Genomic DNA, 25,470 nt, shown 5'->3' with positions numbered 1-25,470 from the left:
CGTCCTTCACTTTTGCTTCAGTGAAAAGTACTCAACAGCAAACTGTTGAGGAACAAACTGTTCCTCAAGACAACAAAGCAAAGCTCTTATCCACTTGATATAATTCCTTTTCAATATCCAGGCACACATACTGTTTTTTGTAGCATCTTCCTTCTTCGATACAGAAGGGGTTACAATAAAAGATGCACTCAATCACCCTTCTTGTTGTCCGTCCTCCAATTTCCCTTCTCATCCTCTGCTCAGGATCTCTGCAACATCCACAAAATAACCGCAGGAGTTTCTACAGTTTGAAGGGCAGCACTGACCAACTCGATGTCATTACTCAGGAATGATGCTGGCAAGACACACCTCTGCATACCACAATTACGAAGCTAATCTATCACTCAGTAGCACTAGTCCCAGCCTCTAACAAGTTTCTCTCCAGCTGCTGTTTTGTTGCCTTCTTCACTCTTCATTGTACCTTAAAATCACAAATCCATCAGGCCAGAAACTACATTCTTTTAATTTAAACTTCTCCAGTACCTACCAAATTGAGTATTAAGCCTGACTAGAGCTCACTGGAAGTACTGGAAGCATGCAAAGAACTACTCAGAAACGTGCCCCTCTCAGCTCTTGATTTCTTTTTCACTGAATGTCCATCTTCTCTCTGTACATAAAAGCATGTCATTTTAAGATGGGTCTCCGTTCTCTCTGAAAAAATGTGGCAATTGCACGAGGTCCCCAGTGACAAGAAGGTGTACGTATACATCATCTTTCTAAAAAGACACAAAGGAGTATCTGTGGAATGATAGGCTAGTCATCCCTACCTCAGTCCCTTGCAGCTTTATGAAGCAAGTTCTGAAAGCCATTTCCAGGCACCTAAAGGACAAAGAGGTAACTAGGAACAGGCTGCCATATTAAAAGAGGGAAAATCAAGCCTATGAACCTGACTGCCTTCTATGATGAAATGACAGACTCTGTGGATGCATAGAGGGCAGTGAATGCTGTTTACAATGATTTCAGTAAGCCTCTTGATGCAATCTCTCATAGTATCCTTATAGCCAAATGGGGGACCTATGGGCTATGGACCAGTGAGAAACTGGCTTAAGTGCCAGGTTAAAAGAAAAATGATCAATGGTTTGAAATCTGCCTGATGGCCAGTTATGAAAAACATGCCTCAGAAGACAATACTGAGATCAATACTGTTCAGTGATCATTAGTGACCTGGTGGAAAAAGACAGAACATAAAGATCAGAAAAAACGGCATGTTAGGGAAGGGAGCCACTGATATGCTGGAGGATGGGGGTACCACCCAGAGGGACTTTGACAGACTGGAGGAATGAATAAAACAGAAACATCACAAAGTCCATGTATAAAATACAATAGTTCAGCTGGAAGGGACCTAAAATGAATACCTAGAGCAAATGACTGATCACATCATGACTAACCAAATGTTAAAATAAGGGCATTGTCCAAATGCCTCTTAAACAAACAGGCTTGGGGCATCAACCATCTCTCCAGGAAGCCTGCTCCAGTGTTTGACCATCTGACTGTATAGAAGTGTTTCCTAATGTCAAGTCTGAATTCCCCCTCATGCAGCTCTGAACCATTCCCGTTTGTCCTGTCACTAGATACCAGGGAGAAGAGTTCAGCATCTCCCTCTCCGCTTCCCCTCCTTGAGAAGCTGTAGAGAGCAGTGAGGTCACCCCTTAGTCTCCTTTTCTCCAAACCAGACAAATCCAGATTCCTTCACCAGTTCCCACAGGACGTGCCTTCCAGCTCCTTCACCAATTTGCCGGTTTTTATTTGCTCTGTTTTAAAATTACATCGTGAGCCAGTCGAAGGAGGTGATTGTCCTGCTCTGTTCTGCACTGGTGCAGCCTCACCTTAAGTCCTGTGTGCAGTTTTGGGTACCACAATATAAGAAGAATATAAAGCTACTAGAGACCATCCAAAGGAGTGCTATGAAGCTGGTGAGGGGCCTAGAGGGGAAGCCATATGAGGAGCAGCTGAGGTCACTTGGCTTGTTCAGCCTGGAGGAGACTGAAGGGAGAACCTCATCGCCATCTACAACTTTCTCACGAGGAAAAAGTGGAGGGGCAGGCACTGATCACTTATCTCTGGTGACCAGTGACAGGACCGAAGGGAATGGCCTGAAGTTGTGTCAGGGGAGGTTTAGGTTAGATACTAGAAAAGGTTCTTAGCCCAGAATGTGGTTGGGCACTGGAACAGGCTCCCCAAGGAAGTGGTCACAGCACCAGGCCTGAAGAGTTCAAGTGTTTGGACAATGCTTTCGCTCACATGGTGTGATTCTTGGGGCTGTCCTGTGCAAGGCCGGGAGTTCATAGAATCATCACGGTTGGACAAGACCTTTAAGATCATCAAGTCCAACTGTCAACCCTGCACCACTGTAAACCCTAAGCCATGCCAGATCCAGATGCCTCTTAAACACCTCCAAGGCTGCTGCCTCCACCACCTTTTTGGGAAACTTATTCCAGTGTCTGACTACCCTAACAGTGAAAACAAATTTTCCAATATCTAATTTAAATCTCCCCTGTTTCAGCTTAAGGCCATTCCTCTGGTCCTCTCACTATTACAGGCATGGCAGAAGAGACCGGTCTCTACCTCACTACAAACTCCTTTCACAGAGCTGTAGAGAGTGACAAGGTCTCCCCTGAACACTGAGGGGTGCACTCAACCCCCACATTCAGGTAATGAGTAAAGATGTTAAACATGACTGGCCCAAAAACCAAGCCCTGGGGAGGGGGGCCCCAGTGTTCCTGGGGAACACTGCTAGCAACTGGCTGCCAACTGGATTTAGTTCCATTTGCCATAATTCTCCGAGCCTGGCCATCCAGTCAGTTTTTTACCCATCAAAGAATGCACCTATCCAACCTGCAAGGAGACAGTTTTTCTAGGAGGATGCTGTGGGAGATGGTGTCAAACACTTTACTGAAGTTTAGATAGACTGTATTCACAGCCTTTCCCTCATCTACTAAGTGGGTCACTGTCATAGGAGACCAGGTTAGTCAAGCAGAACTTTCCTTTTGTAAACCCATGTTGGCTGGGCTTGATCCCCTGGTTGTCCTGCATGTGCTGTATAATGGCACTTAGGATGGATGATCTCTTCCACAGTCTTGCCCAGAGGTCAGGCTGACAGGCCTGTAGTTCCCCAGATCATCCCTTTTGCAGATGGGGGTTCCATTTGCTAATTTCCAGTCAGCTGGAACTTCTCCAGTTGACAGAACTCCTGGTAGATGATTGAGAGTGGTTTGGCAAGTTCTTTCACCAGTTCCCTCATTACTCTGGGGAGGATCCATCAGGGCCTGTAGACTTGTGAGTGTCTAATTGGCATAGCAGGTCACTAACCATCTCCTCTTGGATTACAGGGGCTTCACTCAGCTCCCCATCCCTAACTTCCAGCTCTGGGGGCTGAGTATCCTGAGGACAACTGGTCTTGATATTAAAGCCTGAGGCAAAGAAGGCATTAAGTACCTCTGCCTTTTCCTCATCCCCTGTCATTGTACTACCCTCTGTATTCATTATGGAGACACTCCTTGATCCTCCTTTTGTTGCCAATGTATTTATAAATACTTTTTTTGTTGTCTTTAACTGTAGAGGCCAAATCAAGTTCTAGTTGGGTTTTGGTCCTTCTGATCTTCTCCATATATGATCTTGCAACATCCTTATAGTCCTCTCAAGTTACCTGACCCTCCTTCCAGAGACAATAATTCTCTTCTTTCCCCCTAAATTCCAGTCTAAGTTCTCCGTTTAGCCAGGCCAGTCTTTTTCCCCAATGCCTTGTCTTTCTACACATGGGGACAGCCTGCTCCTGAATATTTAACAATTCCTTTTGAAAGCACATTCAGCCTTCCTGGACTCCTTTGCCCTTCAGGACTGACTCCCAAGGGACTGACTGTATCAATCAATCTCCTAAACAGGCCAAAGTCTGCCCACTGGAAGTCCAAGGTGGAATTTCTGCTGGTGCCTCTTATTTCAACCAGTATTGAAAACTCTTAACATTTCATGGTCACTATGCCCAAGACAGACACCAACCACCGCATCACCCACCAGTCCTTTGCTGGACTTGATGACCCCTGTGGGTCCCTTGCAACTCAGGATATATTATGATTCTATGATTTAAAGGACTTTAAATGCCTTCCAGTAGCACCCAGTATGATCTTCTCCACAATTTTTCCAGGTACTGAGGACAGACTAACAGATCTGTAGTTTCTTCGGTCTTGCTTCGTGCCTTTCTTGTAAACTAGAATAACACTAGCTAGCTTCCAGTCAACAGGAACCTTCTCAGACTCACAAAACCTTAGGTAGGTGATTGAGAAGGGTTGTGCTCTAACAGTCCCTAGCTTCTGGATTAATTCCATCTGTCTTCATAGACTTCCAAGCATTCAACTGGTCCCTTGCAATCTCAGTGTACACAAATGGAAAGCCACTATTCCCACAGTAATGGTCATCCAGATCAGAAGACTGGACAGCCCAAAGTCTGTCAGTATTATGAGAGATTGAAGCAAAAAAATCACATTGAATACCTCCACTTTTTCTTAACCCTGATTTGTCAGGTGACCATCTTCAACACATATTGGTCCAATGTTTTCCTTAGACCTTCTCTCACTGTTATTGTACTTCAAAAAGCCTTTCTTGTCTGACACAACACCAGCCAGTTTCAACTCTAATTAAGTTTTGGTCCTTCGTATTTTCTCCCTGCATATATGAAGCCCAGCTCCATATTCTTCCTGTGAAGCCTGACCTTGCTTCCAGAGATCTTTTTCTTCCTGAGTTCCAAGAGGAGTTCCCTGTTCTGCTAAATTGGTCTTCTGCACTGCTTGACTTTCAACAAAGGGATTGCCTGCTCTTGTGCTCTTAAAAGGTGATTCTAAATAACTGACCAGCCCTCATGGAACAGCACACTACTATCTCACTGAGTAGCCTAAAATTAGCTCTCTTGAAATCCAGGGTAGCAACTCTGCTGACCCTTTTCCTCATTACATCGAAAATTTTAAAATTACCCATTTCATGATCCCTGTGGCCAAGGCTGCCACCTACCATCATATCTCTCTCAAGTCCTTCTCTAGTCATAAATAAGAAGCCTAGGTGGGCATATTTCCTGCTTGACTCACTGAGTACTTGTGATGCAAAATTACCTTCACCATACTTCAGGAATTTCCCAGACTTGCTTGTCACAGTAGTATGGTATTTCCCAGTTCATACCTGGGAAGCTGAAGTCTCCCATAAGGACAAGGAGAGTAGACAATTGGAGAGAAAACAAAATCGGAAAAAGACTGGGGAGTCCTGGTTGACAAGAAGTGGAACATGAGTGAGCTGTGTATCTTTAAAGCAATAATCACATGTTGGACCATCTTGGTAGAAGCACAGCTACCAAATCTAGACATGTTATTATTCTTTTCTACTCAAGTAATCCACATTGGAAGCAGTATCCTTCACAGCGAGTACTGTGTGAGCAGAGTGTGAGTTCTAAGAAATCTGCCTTAGAGAATAAAAGAGACAAAGCCACGAATGTATTTTATTCATCTTAAGAATGCTGCAGATATTAAAATCTGTATCAACTTACTGAAGTCTGAAGATAAATTTTGATAAATACCCAGGAGTAACAAAATACATGATTCATTTAGCTTGCCTCAGGAGAATCAAATTTGGTTGAGAATGCAACTGACCTGTAAATGGATTCTAACGTAGAAATAGGAAAGACAGGGCAGCTGCAATAATTTGAGTCTCCTGACGCTTCCAGAAATTTGCCATAGTAGGAAGTATGGTCTGCCAAGACAAGACCTGCCACAGTTACTCTTCAGTACTGCCACAGGTACATTCAGCCTTTCAGGACAAGAAATATCTCCTAGGAGCTTACAACCTAAGTAAGGGCTTAACCAGATAACAGTGCTACTGACCTCAATAGGAAAATCTGATAAATTATCTTTGTCCCCAGAGAAAAGTCACGTGAAGCATGGCAACCCACCTCCCACCCACTGCAATGAGATGAAGGCTCTGGATTCCCTAACATTTTCTTACACAAGTTTTAAAACCATCATGACACCACAGAAGAGAAAGAACTACTCTGGACAATACGCAGAATGTAGCAAGATATATCAGAATTGGTTTTAAAAAGAGGAATACAAAGGTTAAATATAAAATTTTAGCTGAATGATCAGTAATCTGAGTAAGTCTGTTGAATAGACTCAAACCAAGAGAGGTTGTGGAGGGTCCTTCGTGATATCAAACCCACTCAATTTCACAAAAGCTCTTCTAGGGAACCACTCCCTGTCACTGGAGTAGCATGCAGTTTAGATTACAAGGCTTCCAATCCTAAAATTTATCTGCAGGTTGTCAGGAGTATGTGACCACCTGTATTCACGAGTATTAGATAGACAAGCTACTCGTCTTCAGATTTACCTTCCCCTCACATTTCTAGATTAAAGGTCCTCCAGTGCTGAAACTTCTTGTGCTACTCCTTAGACACAATTGCTCAAAATAACTACAAATAAGACAAACCAATGACTACTTCAAAACAGGAGCACTCCTTCCTCCACAAAAGCCTTACAGTTTGCCCTGTAATCCAAACAGACCTCTGTACTCCTCCTTTAAGGTAAAAATGCGCCACCCTAAAAAAAGAAAAAAAAAGTTCTGAGATGGATTTACAATGACAGATCTGACAGTTTGCTTGGGCTGCAAAATATAAATCCAATTTGGATATCTCCCCAGGAATAAGTAGGTATTAGGGGATCAGACACAGACAGTATGTCTGTAGTATAACCAACTATATTTGTCAATTGTGATTTAGCAAGTCATTCAATTTCTGTTTTGTGTATGTTATGACCACTTAACATTTTAATACAGAGTTAAATATAAATCACTGCTTCATATTCTCACAATCAAATCTGTCCCTCAGCTATTTGATTTATAAGGCAGAGCAGAACACTGCAAAACCACTAAAAACATGCAAATTTTGTTGTCTGCTTAAGAGTGCTAGCTGCACTTCCACAATCAAAATTAATTTTAAAAGTTTAAATGGTCCTGTCTGAAAGCTCCACACAATGAAGAAAGCAAAGAGTTCTATTCATACAAATATATCCCATTTTTACAGGACTTAAGAAGCTGTGAGGCCACCTGTTCCTTGACGCATGCTATGCAGGTATATATTCTGAAAACACAGCCCAAGATAAGCTCCAGAGTTATTTAAGGAAAGAGAGGGAAGAAATCACTGTCCAATATATATTCTGCAACACAGAAGGTAACAGCAGACCAAGTGGAAGTTCTATGAAGAGAATCTCTTTAGTGTTCACTGCAGTGTAATGTGCAATCATCAGCAGGTGGAGACACCCCCAGTAGGTATAGCAGACAATACTTGTGAGGGGAGGGAAAGCAGGAGACAGAAGGAGTCTGATCAAAACCCATAACGCTCTGAACTCCGGTGACACTTTAGGTGGTTTTTTTGTTCAATGGCATGTTAACTTCAACAGCAAGCATCCTTTAGAAACACTAACAGAATTTTTTTTAATTTATACACTGAGATATGGAAGTGTTGTATATCCTCTACCATACTCCAATGACATTGAGGGACCCGGGTTCCTTTCCAGGACACCAGCTTACATATTTATGCCAAAGTAGTTCTCCCAAATCCTTATTCAGTAGGAGGTTTAAGAATGAACATGCAATACACAAGACTAAAGACATTCAGAACAAGGGGGAAGGAAAAGGTCTAATGGATGATGATGCTGCCAGTGAGCCAATGGCAATTTCTACGTGGACAAGCACCATATTTGCTTTGCCAAAAGCAACATGATTTGAGTCCATTAGCACATGGCCTGAAAACCTTCTGCTAACATAGAATTCAGGTTCCATATTTCAACCTGTTTGCATTCCCTCCTCGTTCCCCAGCCAAGAAATCCCTCTGGCCTGGATAAAAGCAGGGAGAGAATTCTGCCTCCCTGAGTGGCAGTGGGACTTTCACCCCCAAAAATGCCAAACACACAAACAAGCATCATGTCCAGGGGGTGAATAAAGATCTGAAAACCCAAAAGAATCTGTACATGACCTATTACATATAAGCTGGCATCAGGGAAAGAGATGAATGCATAATAAATACAGCAATAGCAAGAATATTTTTAAAAGCCGCTGCGATCCCAACAGTGATTACCTTTTCCTAAACATAGAGTCACAAACATGACTTAGGTATGTGGGGCACATAGATCAGTCTGGATGATGGCACGCATCACACACCAATACTGAGGATACCACTACTACCAAACAACATGTTTGGTGCAGATACACACCAGAACCAAACACTTCCAAAATCGAGCAAGCTTTTATAGTTGCAATGCGTCCTTTTAGCTGTATCCAAGGCTCTTCTCTGGTGGCATTTTAAAAAAGTTACTGGAGGCAGCAATAGTAGATTTCTCAGTTGCTGGTGTTTTCCCAGTCCACTCAGAGTTCTGGGATCTCAAGGATGGTGTTGCTGGTAGCTCTGATTCTGCTGCATCCATGTGGAAAGATAAAGTTGCTGGAATATAAAATTGCAGGAAAGGGGGAACAGAGGAAGAGAATAGGGAAGGGCAATTAAAAAAAAGTTAGAACAAGTGACTTCATGGCAAACGCCTCATATATATAATTTCTTTTATGAAACTGTTATTTATTGAGTTCCTACAAGTTTTCCATCCAAATTCCTTTGAAATACAGGTTCTTGATAGCATTAACACCTTCACCTTAATGAGTCACACATTCAAAACTCTAATTTCCCTTAGAGTTCCTGTTGAAAATCAAGAGCTTTAGCTGTCCCATATTTAAACTGAATCAATTCAAAATCACTCATCTGAAGATAAATTGAACTCTTTGCAAAGACTCAATTAACCCTGTATCTGAAACTTTGAAAGTCTCTGAAGGCATGGCAAATTTCAGGTTGCAAAGCTCCTTTAGAGATGAAAACATACCTCTCCTTCTCACACAGTAAAGGCAGTAGCATGAACCTCCACATATATCCAACATGGTAAATCAGCATATTATGACAAGAAGCTACTTGCCAAGCTAGGTTGAAATCCATTCTCATTTTCTCAGTACAACCACTGCTTCAAATGGGACAGATTATAATAGCACAAGAGACTTGCAGATCCATAGCTCAACCCAACAGTCACACAAATTACAAGAAGGATTGCCAGAAACCTAGAGATATGAAAGTTTACTTCCATTCTCAGTATCCTGAAACACTCAATCCCCACAACCAGAACAGGGCAGGGTAGAGTAATTGTCATAGGAGTCTTTGGGGCAAACAGATTTTTTTTAACAAGTAACTGCCTCAATACTAAACACATCTCTTCTTCATTGTAGTCTCATAACAGATAATAATTGTTTGTGTGTTTTAATTACAAGTTGCATGTGCTGCTCTGTAGTGGATGAAGGATAAATAGGCCTCAAGGATAACAAGCCTCAACTAGAGGACTAATTGCTTTGAAGTTTAAATAAAAAGTTAGTTCAATGTTTGAGGTTCCACACTCAGTAGACCTGGAACCCCAACAATACTGCTTCTGCACATCCAAAACAGTGAGTCATTCCCATACAGTCACAACAACATAGCTGATAACAATATATTGCATATTTTATGTCTAGTCCACCAACTTCTTCCATCTGAAGGTCATATGAAACATGAAAAAAACCCTCAAAGTCCTTAAACTAACCAATACTACACTATGTGACCCTTGTTAGCAGTCTCCCCACACAGGCTCTCCATCTTTGCTCATAAAAAGAAAAAAAGCAAAGGACTGAAGCAGGCTTCTTGCTGCTGGGTATGACAAACCACCACTCTGACAAAGAATGAATGATTAGCAAGAAATACAAGAGGGAAAATTCACCAAATTGCTAGTACTCATCAGACTGGTCTCTGAAAAGCAGTTTCACAGGCTGCTAACTGGCACCTTTTAGAAACTGGTTTTTCACAAGCTAAGTGCAAATACATGACAAGGCAGACAAAAATCTATTTATGCAGATTTTTACCCCCAACTCACTGTAAGAGCTGAAAAGGATGCCAGTTACCATGTGCACTGCTACATACCTAGTGGATTGAACCACATAAACACTAAAAACATCAGTGTACAGATCGACAGTTGTTCACCATTTATGGCACAACCATCTGTACTTGCAGCCTAATCTGGCAAAGTGAAAACAGACATGACAGTCTTCATCAGATCCCTTTCAAACCAAAGAATAACTACCATGAGAATAACATTTCATGCAGTATTTCTCAGACAAGCCCTACAGTGCAACTGGGGACATTATTCCAAATCTACTGTACTGCAATGGAAAGTAACTAAACACAAGGACACTACCCATGCCTTCAAAGTCTTAGATCACTGAAAGCTCAAAGGAACTTTCTCACCACAGACTTTGTTCCTCCCTAGGCACTGCCTTTTGGTCATTAAGCTTGATGAACCTCTGGTCTAATCCAGTACAGTCAGTCTTAACTTCCTCCAGATTTCCTTATTCTACTGCCAAACTACACCAGTCAGACTTTTGTTCTTAGCCAGTAAAAGCCTTATGCTTTAGGGCTCACACTGTTCGATTGTGTAGTGTAGAAGACACTAACTTTAATTTTCAATCTCTCTGAACATTTGCATGTTTGCTCAACTTAATTTTGATAAGTCCCTTCCTGAAGTGCAAATTAATTCTGAATTTCTACCTACTTTTTGTTGCTCTCAACAGATACCTCAGTTATGGTATTTAGGTCCATTAGCCTCAAAGAGCAGGATTTATACCAGAAGTTTAATACTATAACAACACAATAGAGACCTAAGGCACTTCTGCTACAGCAATGCATGTTTTTTGATGTTCATACAGGGGTCTCTGGCAAAAGATGCTTTACCAGAACTCATAAATACTCACATTCATGAAAGTATGTGAGAGGACATGGAATAAACTTAGTTTGTTTGGCTCCCAAATAAACATTATCTCTAGCTCCCTTCTCTCATTCCTGCACTTAGAAAGGAAATAGCATCCACATCTCATCTGCCTTTTATTAGTATCTTCTGATTTCAGCCAAATTCGACTCAAAACTTTCTGTGGATAGTGGGGGGGTGAGGCGACAGGGGAAGATTTGTAGCTGCATGTTTAAGAAAGAAGCTAAATTCATCACAATGACAGGGGATAGTGTTGGCAGAGATTTGAGCTATTTATTCTTTTAGGAAAATCCTATAAAGAATGACACGAGAAAGCCTCTATCTGCAGTCTTGTTCATCACACTGGTGAGGAGTCCGATAACAGATGTATGCAGTAGCGTGATTTAGTGCCGGGAGCTGGCCCCTGATGTGTATTAATACAGCGGCAAAGCGGAACGAGCTCCTCTTCATCACTCATCTCTATAAAAGAGGTGGAATCCGAGATGGCCCGATGTTCGGCAGAGCAAGCCCATTTGTTCTGCTGACTGATGAAGCCAGCTCAGGCTGTGTCCTTCACCTCCACGGGGCACTCAGGTTGCAAAAAAGAAGATCACTGAAGCAGGACCTGGTCAACAAGTGAGACGAGAGCAGCTGGACTCAGCTAAGTAGATATTTAAAGGTGAAGAAATCCAGCACTTCATATGCCTGCACTGGTAGGCAAGGGCCTGTGTTCTGATTCACCTGTGCTTCACCTTTTGCAAAGGAGGTAAAACACCACAAACATAAGCATCTGTAGTGAGAAAAAGAGGGTGCCATGATTCCACAGGCATAGGGGAACTGCAGCATATGGCATTTATGCAGGGGTGAGTAGATGCATGGCAAGGGAGAAAAATCTTTATCTATTTCATCAATATCTAACAAGCACAAGAGTCTCCAGATAATTCTACTTTATTGCAAAGTAATACAATGTATTTTTTTAGGCCTTAGTAATTCCGTAGAAAGACCCCCTTTGACAGAAATAATATCAGATTTCAGTACTTTCCAAGTTACATGTCCAGGTTGTGCTCCAGCTACAACTGGGAGTCTGTTGTAGAAAGTCATCTAGGACACAGCTTCAGTTATCCAATCATAAAAGTTGCTTTCCAAAAGTCAGAATTGTAGCAAACCCTGCCCCGTAGTTGTTCACTTTGCTAAACAGGGTCTAAGGGAGAGATCTTTACCATTTCTGATCATTGCAGCACTTGTCTCTTAAAGATCAGTACAAGCAAGTCCATATTGTAGTTACTACACTCATTCCTTATTTTGTAATACATAACTCTAATTTTCTCTCCCATCCATAAAAAGAAAACTTTCCAAACCCCTGTTGCTATTTCCACTGCTAAGTTCTACTCCAGATGCAGTTTCAACTCTTCAAAAAAGTGTTCACTGTACAATTTGCCTAGTCAGGTAAGTACAATTTACACAATACTCTGAAACATGTAGGCATAAAAACAGAAGCTGTCCTTATAGAACATGACCAGCAATGCAGTACAGAATACAGTCTGAACAGTAAATGAATGGACAGGTAACAGGGGACAGAGAGATATTAGCATTCATACAAAGAAAGCTTAGTATTCCAGTGCTAAAATTCTGTGGCGAGATACATGATTTTACTAACCCTTTCACTACAGAAGTTTGAATATCCCAAAATGGAATATGCAAAAGCCAGGAAAGAATATCCTAAATAAAGAGTTGATAACAGATGACACTTATGCTGAGCAACAGATTAATAATGTTCTTTTCTCCTCTTTTCTAATACAGAACCTTTCAGACAGTTTGTAATTCAGATCTGTGACCTGGAGAGAAAGCACAACTTTCTTTCCTACTTCATTATTTTACTGTCTAACCACCAGCCCAAGAAAGAAAGACGAACTTCATTCCTTTTATTTATCATCAGTCTCTTTGGCCTTCCCCCTGTTTTCACATCTCCATTCTTCCCATCAGCTTACCCACTGCCTTGTTACTGGATTGCAAGAACAATTTTTTAATAAACTAGTTGGAAGAACGTGTTGCTTGATAGTCACAAGACAGGGTAAGGTGAGAGGCCAGAAAGTAGCATCCTAAACTCCTCTGTGTTCTGCAGATTAAAACTTTCAGATTCTGATGAGTCATCAATCACTTTCCAGAAATATGCCACATGAAAATAGACCAGCATTTTAATGACTACATCCCTAGAGCACGAAAAAGAAAAAAGTAACTATTTTCATCCAGAAGAGTAAGACAACCTCCAGGGAATAATAGGTGGTCTCATCCAGTGATGACAGAAAAACTGCCAGATTTTTGCTCCTGTGAAAGTACCTACAAATACCCTGACAAAGGGCATCAGAGCCACCAGCTAATGCCAGCCCAACACTGAAGGAACACACTGTGCATACTGATCAACTCCCTATTACCATGGACTGCATAATTTAGGACAGCAGAAATAACATCTTATGAAGAAACAGATTACCATCCACTATACAGTGAAGCACCGTAAAATATATTAACCTAGCATAGCTACATCACCAAAAATTTGTTTAATAGACAGCTTTTGATGCTATGCAAAACCACACGATATGCTCTCTCACACTTTTCATTAGTTTCAAACCAAGGTAACACTACTTTTGCCTGTGTCACTTTGCTCAAGAGATACATGACTTAAAAATGTTGGCAAGTTACCTGATGTTGGGCTAGACATGGAGGCTGCAGCTGGCTTTCGTTTCCTCTTGATGTCCCTTGAATATGGTGGTCCCAGGTGGACACTTGTTTGCCTATGGAGAAATTAAAACAAATTAAACTCTGTTCCAATATTGCGTTTCTGTAAGACTGACCAGTCACCTCCAAATCCCATCTTCCCCTCAGCCTATCTAGTAAGCAGGACACGGAAAAACTTCTCAGGGAAGTTTTGATCACATTCTTTGTTAATATACCATTATGCTCCCTCTTCTTTTAAGAGCTCAAACACATAAACTGCTCAGAAGAATAAATTCTTAGCCTTTAAGGGATCTAGTTTTGCATTAACTTTAAAATAACTCCTTGCATACATAAAGATGTAGATCAAGCAGTGATAAGACACGTCCTACCATTACTTCTACATAAGCATAACAAATGTCTGCAAGATTGCTCTTTAAAGAAACTGTGTGATATTTGCTCCCTTAGTCAAAAATTATTTTGCGATCTACTTAGTACTATAGTCATCTTAGAATGTACCTATAATGTCAATAGTCCATGCATATTGTTTTCACCACAGCAGTAAGTTCGTAAAGTTAGGAATGCAATGCTGTCTCATGCATTTTCAAAATCATTATTTCCTTATCAAAGTGCTGTGAAAACAGCTGAATCTGGCTTATGGTAATACAGACTTGTTGCACCTCTAAACTGGCTGAAAGGCATAATCTGTTCCATTAATATCAACTGTTAAGTTTGAAGCCTACTGACGGTCATTGCAGTTTAATCATTTGACAATTAACAAGAAACCTGCATTGTCGCGACTGACTTGAATTGAGAACTCCTCCAAGTTCTAGATCTAGGAAGCAGAGTTTAATTCAGAAACAACAGTCTTTACAGCAGACCAGAGAACTTTATCAAATACCATCCATAATGAATACAAATGTGTTGGGTTCAAATCCCTGCTTTGTCCAGTATAACAGTTGCTTTGGCAAGTTCCTTGGTCACACTCAGCCTCAGATCTGATGTGCAAAAGGCAGAACTACAGTGCAAATAGAATGCATTAAACACTGGGAGGTGCTCACCCCGTACAAAGATTGGAACCGTATAAATTTGATGATTAAGTAATGAAAAGCTTGTTATTTTGATTTTTTTTTAAAAAAATCCTGAAAGTTTAACAAACACTTCTATAAAGTACTGAAATCTTCTACAGATAACAAAAGGAAAAGTTCATAGGTTTTTACTTCTGTGCCAAAATCGATTAAAAAAAAACCCCAAACCCCAAACAGCATATTTAGAATATCTATAATTTTAGATGATGACTTTACACAAAACCAAAGTGTGCTGTTATATCTCTACAGTGTAGAGAGCACAAAAAAATTCCTATACCAGTCCAGTCTACAAATTGTTTGAATGTTGCTGCATCTACCTACTTACCTGTAAAAAATGCACAACCACAAAATAAAAGACATATCTACCCTTCTGTCTTCTCAACTAAACTTCAAAAGTTCTACAAGAAGTCTACAAGATCTGTCCTCTAAATCTGACATTAAGGAACAAAAATTTTTAAACTGTGCTAAGCTTCACTGACAGCCAATTTTTCAAATTTGGGAACACAGGTTAATACAAACAGACAAAGAAGTCTCCTGAGGGGATTGAGTGTACCCTCAGTAAACTCACAGACAACATTAAGTTCGGTGGGAGCGCTGACCTGCTGGAAGGTAGGAAGGCTTGGCACTGGGATCTGGATAGGCTGGATCGTGGGGCGAGGCCAATGGCCTGAGGTTCAACAAGGCCAAGTGTCAGGTCCTTTACTTTGGCCACAATAATCCCCCACAGCACTACAGGCTGGAGCAGAGTGGCTGGAAAGCTGCACAGCAGAAAAGGACCTGGGGGTGCTGGTTGACAGCCACTTAACATGAGCCAGCAGTGTGCCCAGGTGGCCAAGAAGGCCAAAGGCATCCTGGCTTGGATCAAGAATAGTGTGGCCAGCAAGACTAGGGAACTGATCATCTCCCTGTACTTGGTGAGGCTGCATCTCTAGTCTTATGTTCAGTTTTGCGCCCCTCACTACAAAAAAGACATTGAGGTGCTAGAGTGTGTTCAGAGAAGGGCAACAGAGCTGATGAAGGGTCTGGAGGGTAAGTCATATGAGGAGTAGCTGAGGGAGCTGGGTTTGTTTAGCCTGAAGAAAAGGAGGCTCAGGGAAGACCTTATTGCTCTCTACAACTACCTGAAAGGACATTGTAGACAGGTGGGGGTCAGCCTCTTCTCCCAGGCAACCAGTGACAGGACAAGAGAGTGCAGCTTCAAGTTGTGCATGGGGAAGCTCAGGTTGGATATCAAGAGGAATTTCTTCAAGGAAAGGGTTGTTAAACATTGGAGTGGACTGCCCAGGTAGGTGTGGAGTCACCATCCCTGGAGATGTTCAAGAAATGACTGGACATGGCACTTAGTGCCACAGTCTAGATGACAAGGTGGTGATCAGTCAAAGGTTGGACTCAATGATCTTGGAAGGTCTCTTCCAACCTAAATGATTCCGTTATTCTGTGAAATGCTTTCAAAAATACTGGCACACCTATAAACTGCATATTCAAATCTTGTGTTTGTACACTGAACCGAATAACCTTTAAGTGACTTTGCATATCCTAAAAGCTGCTTTTGTACATGACTACAATAGCAGCTATATAATATTTTAGCATAGCTGTACCATGAAACATCTAAGAACACATAGCCCGAGGAAAAGATTCAGTTTTTTTATTTTGCATCAGTGACACAGTATTAGATTACTAACTAGATGACTATATCATTATATATAATAATCCAACTAATTTTAAATAATAACAACATTATTATTAATAATAATAATAAAAATTCTCCCTTTTAAATTTTATTAATTTACACCAACATTAGCCATCTGATCCTTGGTGGAGAATCACTATGGACTAGGAAAGAATCATGCACTATCATTTCCAAGAGACTTTATGCAATTTTTCCCAGTTCACAAATATTACAGCTAGGTTTTGAATAAGAACTCCTGGCTCTCAGCTACATGCTCAAACCACATCTATCCTTACCTGATGATTACACAGGGGGTAAAAAGAAAAGGAAAAATGAAAACAGAAGAATCTCAAAATCACTTCTTGTAGTGAAAGTAAAGGCAAATCATACTCCAGCTGGAGACTACTAGCAAGGATATTGTATCTAGTAGCCCAGCCTCTAACACACAAAGGCTCAGAGGTCATAAATTGTCTCTGTAACATGTATTTCATTCAGGTTTATCCCTTATTGATCACCCACATTTCGGTTAGTAAATCAGGAACCTATTGATTACTCACTGGCTCTGACTAACCCGGTAGTAAAAGTGTCAGTTTCAAGTGGTTGGTGCACTTTACAGGCACCATAAATCTGCATACAGGGAATCTCCAGGTGGTAAGAACCTTGGCAGAGAAAAGAGCAGAAGATTGCATGCAGGGATGATAGCCCTCATTAAGACATGGACAGAAAAGATGACTGAGGTATAATTTATGAAATATACACATTTTTGGAAGAGAGCACTTTTCAATCTAAATTTCTAATCACTAGTTTGCATACAGGTGCTATATCAGTAAGATAATAGAATTAGTGAATCCCATTTTAACAGCAGACTCCTACAAACACCACCACCAGGCAAGTCAAGTAATGGGTATGCAGAGCACCCAACATAGCAGTGGACAGGCTGAACTATAGAATGTGAAAATATCACTGACAAGCTGCAATGATGAATTAGTTCTCTTCCAAAGCTGAATTTTAACAATCCTTCTGAACTGTTAAAAATTACTCTGAAGTAGAATAGAACAGGAAAGGCAGAAAGAAAATGCATATTTGTGCAGTCACAACACCCTCTGTGTAGAAGTTTGAGGCCAGAGCTTCGTGGGATGAAAGATATGGGCCTAAACTGATAAATTAGAACAGTACTTACTCTGTCCTTACTAGCTTTCAATCTCTTCTACTAGGCTTCCATACGTTCTTTAATGTTGCATAAACAGTAATGAGAATATAATTCCCTGGTTTCTTTTGGAATAGGGTGATCAGAAATAAAAAACAAAGTTGCAGTGCTTAATCACAGATGGAACTGCTGGGTGACCAGAGACTAATATGAAAACCTAGTTTACATTGTAGAGAAGGCTGAAATTCTAACCTGGGAAGAGAAAAAGGAAAATACACTTGGAGAGACAAAGCAGGATGCAGAGTGCAGCTGTGTTGATGGCTGTAATATATTCAACTCACACCGCAGTCCCTCACTGCCAGGAGTTAGTAAATGAAAAATTACATATGTATAGGAAAAATGGCTTTATATGAAAAGTCTATAGTGTCTTTTTGACAGTGATAATATTTTTTGTAATCACAAGCTAAAGGAATTATTCAGGAAATATGGATTTATCTCTTGTTTTTAACATAGTACTTATAGTACCCAATTCTGCATGCAGGTCACGCTGGAGAAAAAACAGGCTTTGCTATGAAGAAAGCTGAAATTCATGGTAATCTCTAATGTGCCTGAACTAATGCTTCCTTTCTTTTCTTTTCCGCATATTTATTCTATGACTTTATTTATATTTTTTTAAATTAAAGGTAGCTACATACACAGGACTCCTATCTCACTTCTACAGTTCAAAGTCACCATGTGCTAGAACTTGCCACTGTTTTACATCTACCACAGGACTTCAACAGAAAATTAGGATTGGCAGTACAGTCTGTGGAGACAATACAGAGCACAAGCAGACACCAGACCACAAAGAACTTTACTGAACAGCATCAGGCCCCTGAAACCTTCACTAATCTGTGAAGTCTAAATTGTAGCATAATGTCCACTTAAAGTCCAGTGTAAAAACCGCCTCAATCTCCCAAATGAAGGCCTCTGAAAAGGTCCTACTGACCTAAATGTGGTAGTCTGTGGCCTTCTTGGAGGCAGGAGGCACACTGCACACTTGTGAGTGCATGCATCTTGCTGTAACGTAAAAATGTCTGTGTCAACTGCTTTAGGTATCTTTGTTTTTTTTTTTAACTCCTTTTCCATTTATCTGGAGCACTTTCATGTCTTCCTTTGCTAAAGCCTGGCTAATATTCCAGTTGGGGATATAACTGAATTCTTCTGACAGGCATGCAGTGAACAGCAGCTATCAACCTAGTGTCACATGCAGTTGTCTGAGGCCTAATGCTCCCATCTTGGTGAATCCTAATTCTCCGAAGTGAAAAATAAATTCTGCTTGGCTTCAGAAATTTTTTTACTTACTATTTCAAATTTGTGTACTCAGCAGGTCTGGCAAATATTAGGAGTCTTTCTGGCACAGATACTGTGTGATTCAGTGTGAAAATAGAGACTATAATATATGGGATCACATCATCTCTGCTTAGAATGCTTACATGGAAAACAAGAAGAAAATATGTTCCCTTGCATTTGCCACACACAGGCTTTTAGGGATGGAATTGCCACATCATTACAGTGCTTACTTGGGGAACAGACTGCTGTTGTTGAAGACTGTAGGAGACATATCCAAGGCACGAGGGACGTGCCAAGGCTGAGAAGCCCAAAGGAGATGCGTCTAAGTAGATAACCCTATTGGTTAGAAGGTGACATGATATCAGGGTATAAAGGGACGCGCCGAATTTGAAATAAACCTCTTTGTCTCACCACCTTAGGAGGAGCGTACTGATTCTTTACCATGTAAAGTACCGCCACGCAACAGAAGACCCGTAAGATTTGTACGATTTAAGAAGTGAGCTGACCTTTTAGTGATTTTGGAATATGAAAATGTGCTCCAGGAGCTTTCTCATGAGGCACTGCAGGGCATAGGAGACTGCTGTGCACAGGGAATATCTACAGTGAGATGTGATGGTAAAAACCACTTGCACACAAAGCTCCCGTATGTGAGCAACTTGTATGGATTTACACATGTTATGCGCAGATCAGACTTTGGTGCCCAGCTGGCTCTGTAGTCAAAAAGGAGGAAAAATTCTGCTTTTACTATTAATTTTGTGAAGCCACTATCAACAGCCTCAGGTAACACCTGAGGGCTTAGAGAAAGAGCCTTTCATTTGGCTTGTGTTTGCTGGGAATATAGCATCACAACAGCAACAGCTGAGTTTCTGGGAGTTTTAGTAGCAATATCCTTGTTAGAAGGTAGTTTCTATCAACATCCACTTTAACATGAGGATAACATCCCTGGTTTGTGTAATAGTATACTAATGTCTGCCGCTTTACTACGAAGTCCACATGCTTTGCTTCATCTAAGGATAGGGCTAGAACAAAGAATATAAACAGACAAACTGAATGATGTGAGATTTACTTTCACAAGCATATTTCTAGAGCTGGAACTAGAATTTGAGACATTCAAGTCTGTTCAATTTAACAGCAACACCAAACCCAGGGTATGGGGCAACTGGCAGTTTATAAGAAGATCACTCAGCCCTCTACATCTTTATCCCTTGTTCCAGGCAAGATAACAGACTTATTTCTAAATCAAATTAAACTCTAGATTTACAGTTAATATTAACTGAGAGTACATGCAAAACAATTTTCGTTGTCTGTACTGTTCGAATGTCTAATACAGTTCTTCAAACCTCCAACATCTACCTGCCATCCGAGGTCCTATGACCTTCAGTGGGAACATTTAATTGCATTTTTCACCCATAATCCTATTTTCAAGGCTAGGTAAATAATAAATGGCATTAGGAACAATTTAACTTCTACCTTCCTTTCTTATTCTGCCTGCCATTCAGGCTCAAATTGAAGTGACTATTGGTTCTAGGCTCTTCTGAGACTCTTAACCTGCATCAAGGCAATAACATTCCATCAACTAACAACCCATAACATCTTCCCACCAACATAACCACTGAATAACCAAAATCTAATAAGATATTCAACTTCAGCCTATACAAAACCCTCTCAAGTAGGAATTGGAGAAGAAAATTCTGTTCAGACCACTCTTTCTCCCAGACGCAAATGGGCAGAGGGGGAAAAGGGAAAGGATCATTTGCGCATGCAAGTCTCTACTTGCTTGCTTTTAACGGCCTGCATCATGAAGTCAAAACCTTAACAGACAAGACATGATTAGCAAACGCTTTGTGCTCTTAAAGGAGAGTAATTATAGGCATGTGAAAAAAAGAAGAGATCCCTGAGGTACTCTTCCTTGCATGCCTCCCGAGAGGCAGCAGGGCCATTAAAAATTCCATGATGAAGAGGAAAAACAGTCTGGGAACAGCCAGGAGGCAATACAGCAAATTAATACACCAGCCATCCCTTGGGAGGACTGCAAGAAAGCAGGAAACTCTCCTTGCTTCACAAAATAAAATTATACCACTAATGATAACAGTCACCACACACACAAAACGGCTTCTAATGATGGGTGTGAAATTCCCAGTGCTGTGCATACACTTTGAATGAAATCTCTTCTCATCACAGACATAAATCAAGAAAGGTAATCTAGGTAGTGTACAATTTATACAGCCTTTCAAATAAGACTTCCCAAGGAACCTTCCATATAGAAGAACCTCCTCCTTGACACTGGCAAGCCTTTCTTGAACACCCTCAACTGCGCTCAGTATTCTGGCCTTCAGCTCTACTTAAACAAAGCACTGGGTTACCAGTCCTTCAGACAAATTGCACCAAAATCCACCACTGAAACAAAGAAAACATTTCCACAGCAGAGAAAGACTCCACCTGGGATGTATACTCCTTGGGACACACTCGGTGATAGCAGAAGCTAAGCAGAAAGAGGCAATTTTGCGTGGCACAGCGGGCATCAGGTTGAAGAAACTGGATGTCCACAACAGCAAGACAATTTCTTCTCTAATACATTTCACATTATTTCAGGGGATTGGCTTCCCACACAAATTCTGACAAATTTCTGCATAGAGTTTCTCCAGGATGAGGTGCAAGCTGTTTGAGTTTCCTAAAGCACAAACTACTGAAATTGACTCCACCCATGGCAAAAGAGGGAGATGTTAACTGGGGCAATAGCTAAACAGAGCTTAGAGATCACCTGAACCTCCTGTAAGAAAATGGACTACTAAGTAGTAGGCTTAGCGCGTAAAGCACCTAAAGAAAAACTACTGTCAAGAAAATGTTTCTGTGAAGGAACAATTTCCTTCTGTGTCCTTATCAGCATCTTTACATAAAGAAAGCACCTTGTACCAAAGAGTTCAATCCTTGCCATATACATGGGGCCACAAAACACATTTGTTCTTTTCATATTTCTTTCTCCTATAAAGGTTCTTGAGCACATTTCACACTAAAATAGTAGCTACTTTCTCAAACTACAAGCATTCAGAAACACAACTGCCTCTGGGATGCTATAATTTCTCCGTCAATTCAGTAACAATTTATCAGTGCTTATGTTTGTCAGGACGCCAGTCACCTGTTCATTAGAGGATGAAAACAAAATATATTATTAATTAGTTAACTAGACTATATACTCAGCAAAGCCTAGCTAACCTGATCCCTACGGGTTTAGAAATCTCTTTGTAAACAGACTGGTTTTGGAAAGGGCCTTCACTAATCATCATAAAGGTAGAGATTTTGCCCAGTTTGAATTTTCAAGCAGGATTTGTCCAGCTCTCCTTTCTGGAAGACAAACTCCTATAGAGCCCCAAGTAAAACACTCGAGGCACAAGAAAGGTTATCCTAGCTGAAAATGAAGAGACCAATCAATTTTCTTGCTTCACAGGCAGAAAACAGCCCCAGAGTGGGGCAAAAGCACAGAAAGGAACCAATTTGCTGATGCACAATCTTCTGAATTCTCTTTATTCTCGTCCAGTTGAACATTTAAAAGCTGATTTCTTCCTCCCTCCCCCTTTCCAGCTTTAACATGCTGGCTACAGCAGCATGAGGTCATGGTGCGACATCACAAAATTCCCTGCAGAAGCCAGTGGGAGGAGAGGCTTTGTTGGGTGGGTGCCAAGCTTCTGCTCAGACACATACAACCTTAGTACATTTTTCATGCTCTATTTGCTAATTAACAAGGAAAAGAAAGCCATGAAGCTGAAAGTCCAGACGTTTCTTTCAGATTTGGTCCCCCATACAAGCACACAAGCAGAATTGTGTCCAAAGCAAGGCTTTGTCTGCATGCATGAGGAAAGACCTCAAGGGCACCTTACTTTTACATAGTCACCTGCAGCACAAGAACAGGAGTCACCTCTAAGGCCAACACATGAATTTAATTTAGGATTAGTCAGCAGAAGGTGCCTGAATAGTGTATTAGCCCCAACTACGCAGACTCAAATATATCCAACTTTGGCCAGATCAGATCTAAATTTCAGCTTTAGCAAGAGAGAGACATATCAAGCCATTAGAGGTCACCTCAGGTGAGTTCTGAATCTGCTCAGAGGGTGCTCAGAGGGTCTATTTTAGACACTCAGAATACCAAAACGCCTCAGCATGTCACCCACACAAGCTTGTCAGCACTTTCTCTCTCATCTTCTTCCGATTCTAATAGTGGACAATGATACTATGCCCACTTGTACCTATACAGCAGACTTGCAGCAACTCACTGCACGTTCCAGAACAGATTACAGTAGTTTCTAAATAATCTACCTGTCTGTCATACACTGTTTCATATACTGTAAGCACTTAGTTTATTGAGACTGTCAAATAAACTGCATCAGTATGTTTTATGCTAAGTTTGAACACGGGGTTCCTAGGGAAAAGCCTGTTAACTTACAGTAAGGTCCATGAGTATTGTTCAGGTCTGTATTGGGTCTGGCTGAGCTGGAATTCATTTCCCTGCAGTAGCCCTCACAGTGCTGTGCTTTGCATTGGTAGCTAGAAGGGTGTTGATAACACACCAGTGTTTGGGCTACTGCTGAGCACAGCATCAGCACTGTAACATTCCTTCTTCAATCGAGGGCAAGATCCTGGGAGGGGACACAAGTAGGCCAGCTGGCCCAAACTGACCAAAGGGATATTCCAGACTATATGACATCAGCTCAGATATAAAAGCTAAGGCAAGGAGCAGGAAGGCAGGCATTCATTGTCTCCAATGGCTGCCTGCTGAGGAACCGTCATGCGTACCAAAGCCCTGCTTCTCGGAGGTGGCCGACCATCGCTGCTCATGGGAAGTAGAGAATAAACTGTGTTATCTTCCACTTCACTTCGCTTTTGCGCGTACAAGCTTCCACTTTGTTTTTTTGCTTCAAATAAACTACCTTATCCCAACCCACGAGTTGTTTTTCCACTCTGTCACTCCCTGTCCAGCTGGGAAGGGGAGTGACAGAGCAGCTGGGGGGGCACCTGGCATCCAGCTAAGGTCAATCCACCAAAAGACCACACAGTACTACTGAGAAACACCTCTGAGAGGGAAGTGAGACAATGCCAACAGAGCAGAGCAAGGGAGTTACCTGGCAGTGCAGTGTGCTGGTGAGCATCTTCGGTGGGAAGCATCAGCAAGCACATCCAGAGAGTACAGAGGAGATAACGGATTGAACTGGAAAGTCAAGAGATTTTATTTAAGCAAAGTGTTAAAAGAAATAGTCTCCAGATACAGCTGCTCAGATCTATTCCCTATAGCTGCTCATACAAAGAAGACCTTTCCAACACCTCAAGGGGTGAAACTAGATGAGAACAGACTCTCACTTCAGACAAAAGGCTAACACAAAGGGGGCAACAGCAAATCTCACAACAGACAGCCTTAGCACACTCCTCTTTCAACTCACTTTATTAGAAATGCTGGTTGACTAAGAGCATAAGTGCTCTACTGCTGCATGCCTTGAGCAAAATGTTTGCTTCTCTTTCAGAAAGCCTCTTGTCTACCTTCACATTGTAGAGAGAAAACACTGTTATGAATGGTGCAAGCACAGAATTTCCCACAGAGCAGTTCCCATATTCCCTATGGTTATATGTATCACTGAAACAGACCTCTAGAAGACTCAAGTGCACCAGGTTCAGTTCACAAATAGCTCCCAATTCATTCCACAGCAAGTGAGCTGCTCCTTCCACTCCCAACTGACCTCACAAGCTGCCTTTGCAAACTGCTTAAAACAAACTTCTGAAATACTGCATAGTCAGGCTAATCTAAGATCCTTTGTTAGACACACACTAGACAAATCCTGAAAGCATCAAACCTGCACAAGATAGCTTGTTGTAAAAGATGCAATAGTTAGGACAGAAATGGAATAATCTGGTCAAACAATGCATGAAGCAAACTTTGCTCAATATGTAAATAGAAGGTTTAAACCGGTAGTTTCTCTGGGGTATGTGCATTATACTTCCATTCAGCATCTCCTCTTTATTTATAATTCACACCTCGAGCAGGAAGTTCATTTCCATCTGCTTTTCAAAGTGCTACACCAATCTCCAGAACACTTTTCTTGTATTACTAGGATAACTGATGTATTTTTAAATAAGGATAAATGAACAATCTACAGCTGTAGCAGGACTCATCATACAAGCTATCTGCAACTCCAGAACTCAGTACTAGGCCTTTACCCTAAACATTTCTGAGAAACAAGATGGATCACAAAGCTGCTGCCATCAGGGAGCTCCTCCTTAAGTGGGACTGTTAGTTTACTGTCAGTGAAGTAACACTGCAACTGCACAGCAGGGAGAATCACCAGGAACCCTCTGTAGCTGATTCAAGTTCATTTAAGAAAAACAAAAGTAATTTGTTTTGGTCATTTTAAAGCTCTACATAGTTATCATTCCTATCTCTAGCATTATAAAAGCAGCATGTGAAATGTTCTTGTTAATAGAAAATACACAACTGCACAAAGGCCTGAAAATCATTTCTTATCATACATGTATTTGTAGTCACCTCAAAGAGAAAACAGAATTCAGTCCTACTGCTCACCAACCACAAAACAATTCACAGAGGAACAGAAAGGAGTGTGCATGGCCAGGAACACTGTTAAAACGCAACTGCTCAAAATGAAGATCCTTTTT

At 41.2% G+C, this 25,470-nt stretch overlaps 1 protein-coding gene across 2 annotated transcripts in view; it reads right to left on the bottom strand.

The window, feature by feature from the left end:
• Window positions 1-5,493: 5,493 nt before the first annotated feature.
• Window positions 5,494-25,470, bottom strand: part of GPATCH2L (G-patch domain containing 2 like) — a 35,523-nt gene continuing 15,546 nt past the window's right edge. For both annotated transcript variants that reach the window (XM_018082812.2, XM_018082813.2), the window contains 3 exons: window positions 23,931-24,016; window positions 13,569-13,660; window positions 5,494-8,509 (listed from right to left, as the gene is read on the bottom strand). In XM_018082812.2, the coding sequence (XP_017938301.1) occupies window positions 8,337-8,509; window positions 13,569-13,660; window positions 23,931-24,016 (351 nt within the window). In that variant the 3' untranslated portion in view covers window positions 5,494-8,336. The remainder of the gene's footprint in view (window positions 8,510-13,568; window positions 13,661-23,930; window positions 24,017-25,470) is intronic.

Source organism: Manacus vitellinus, unplaced genomic scaffold, assembly GCF_001715985.3.
Source record: "Manacus vitellinus isolate BGI_N305 unplaced genomic scaffold, ASM171598v3 scaffold_6_pilon, whole genome shotgun sequence".
NCBI lineage: Eukaryota > Metazoa > Chordata > Aves > Passeriformes > Pipridae > Manacus > Manacus vitellinus.
This window is presented reverse-complemented; position numbering and strand designations above follow the sequence as displayed.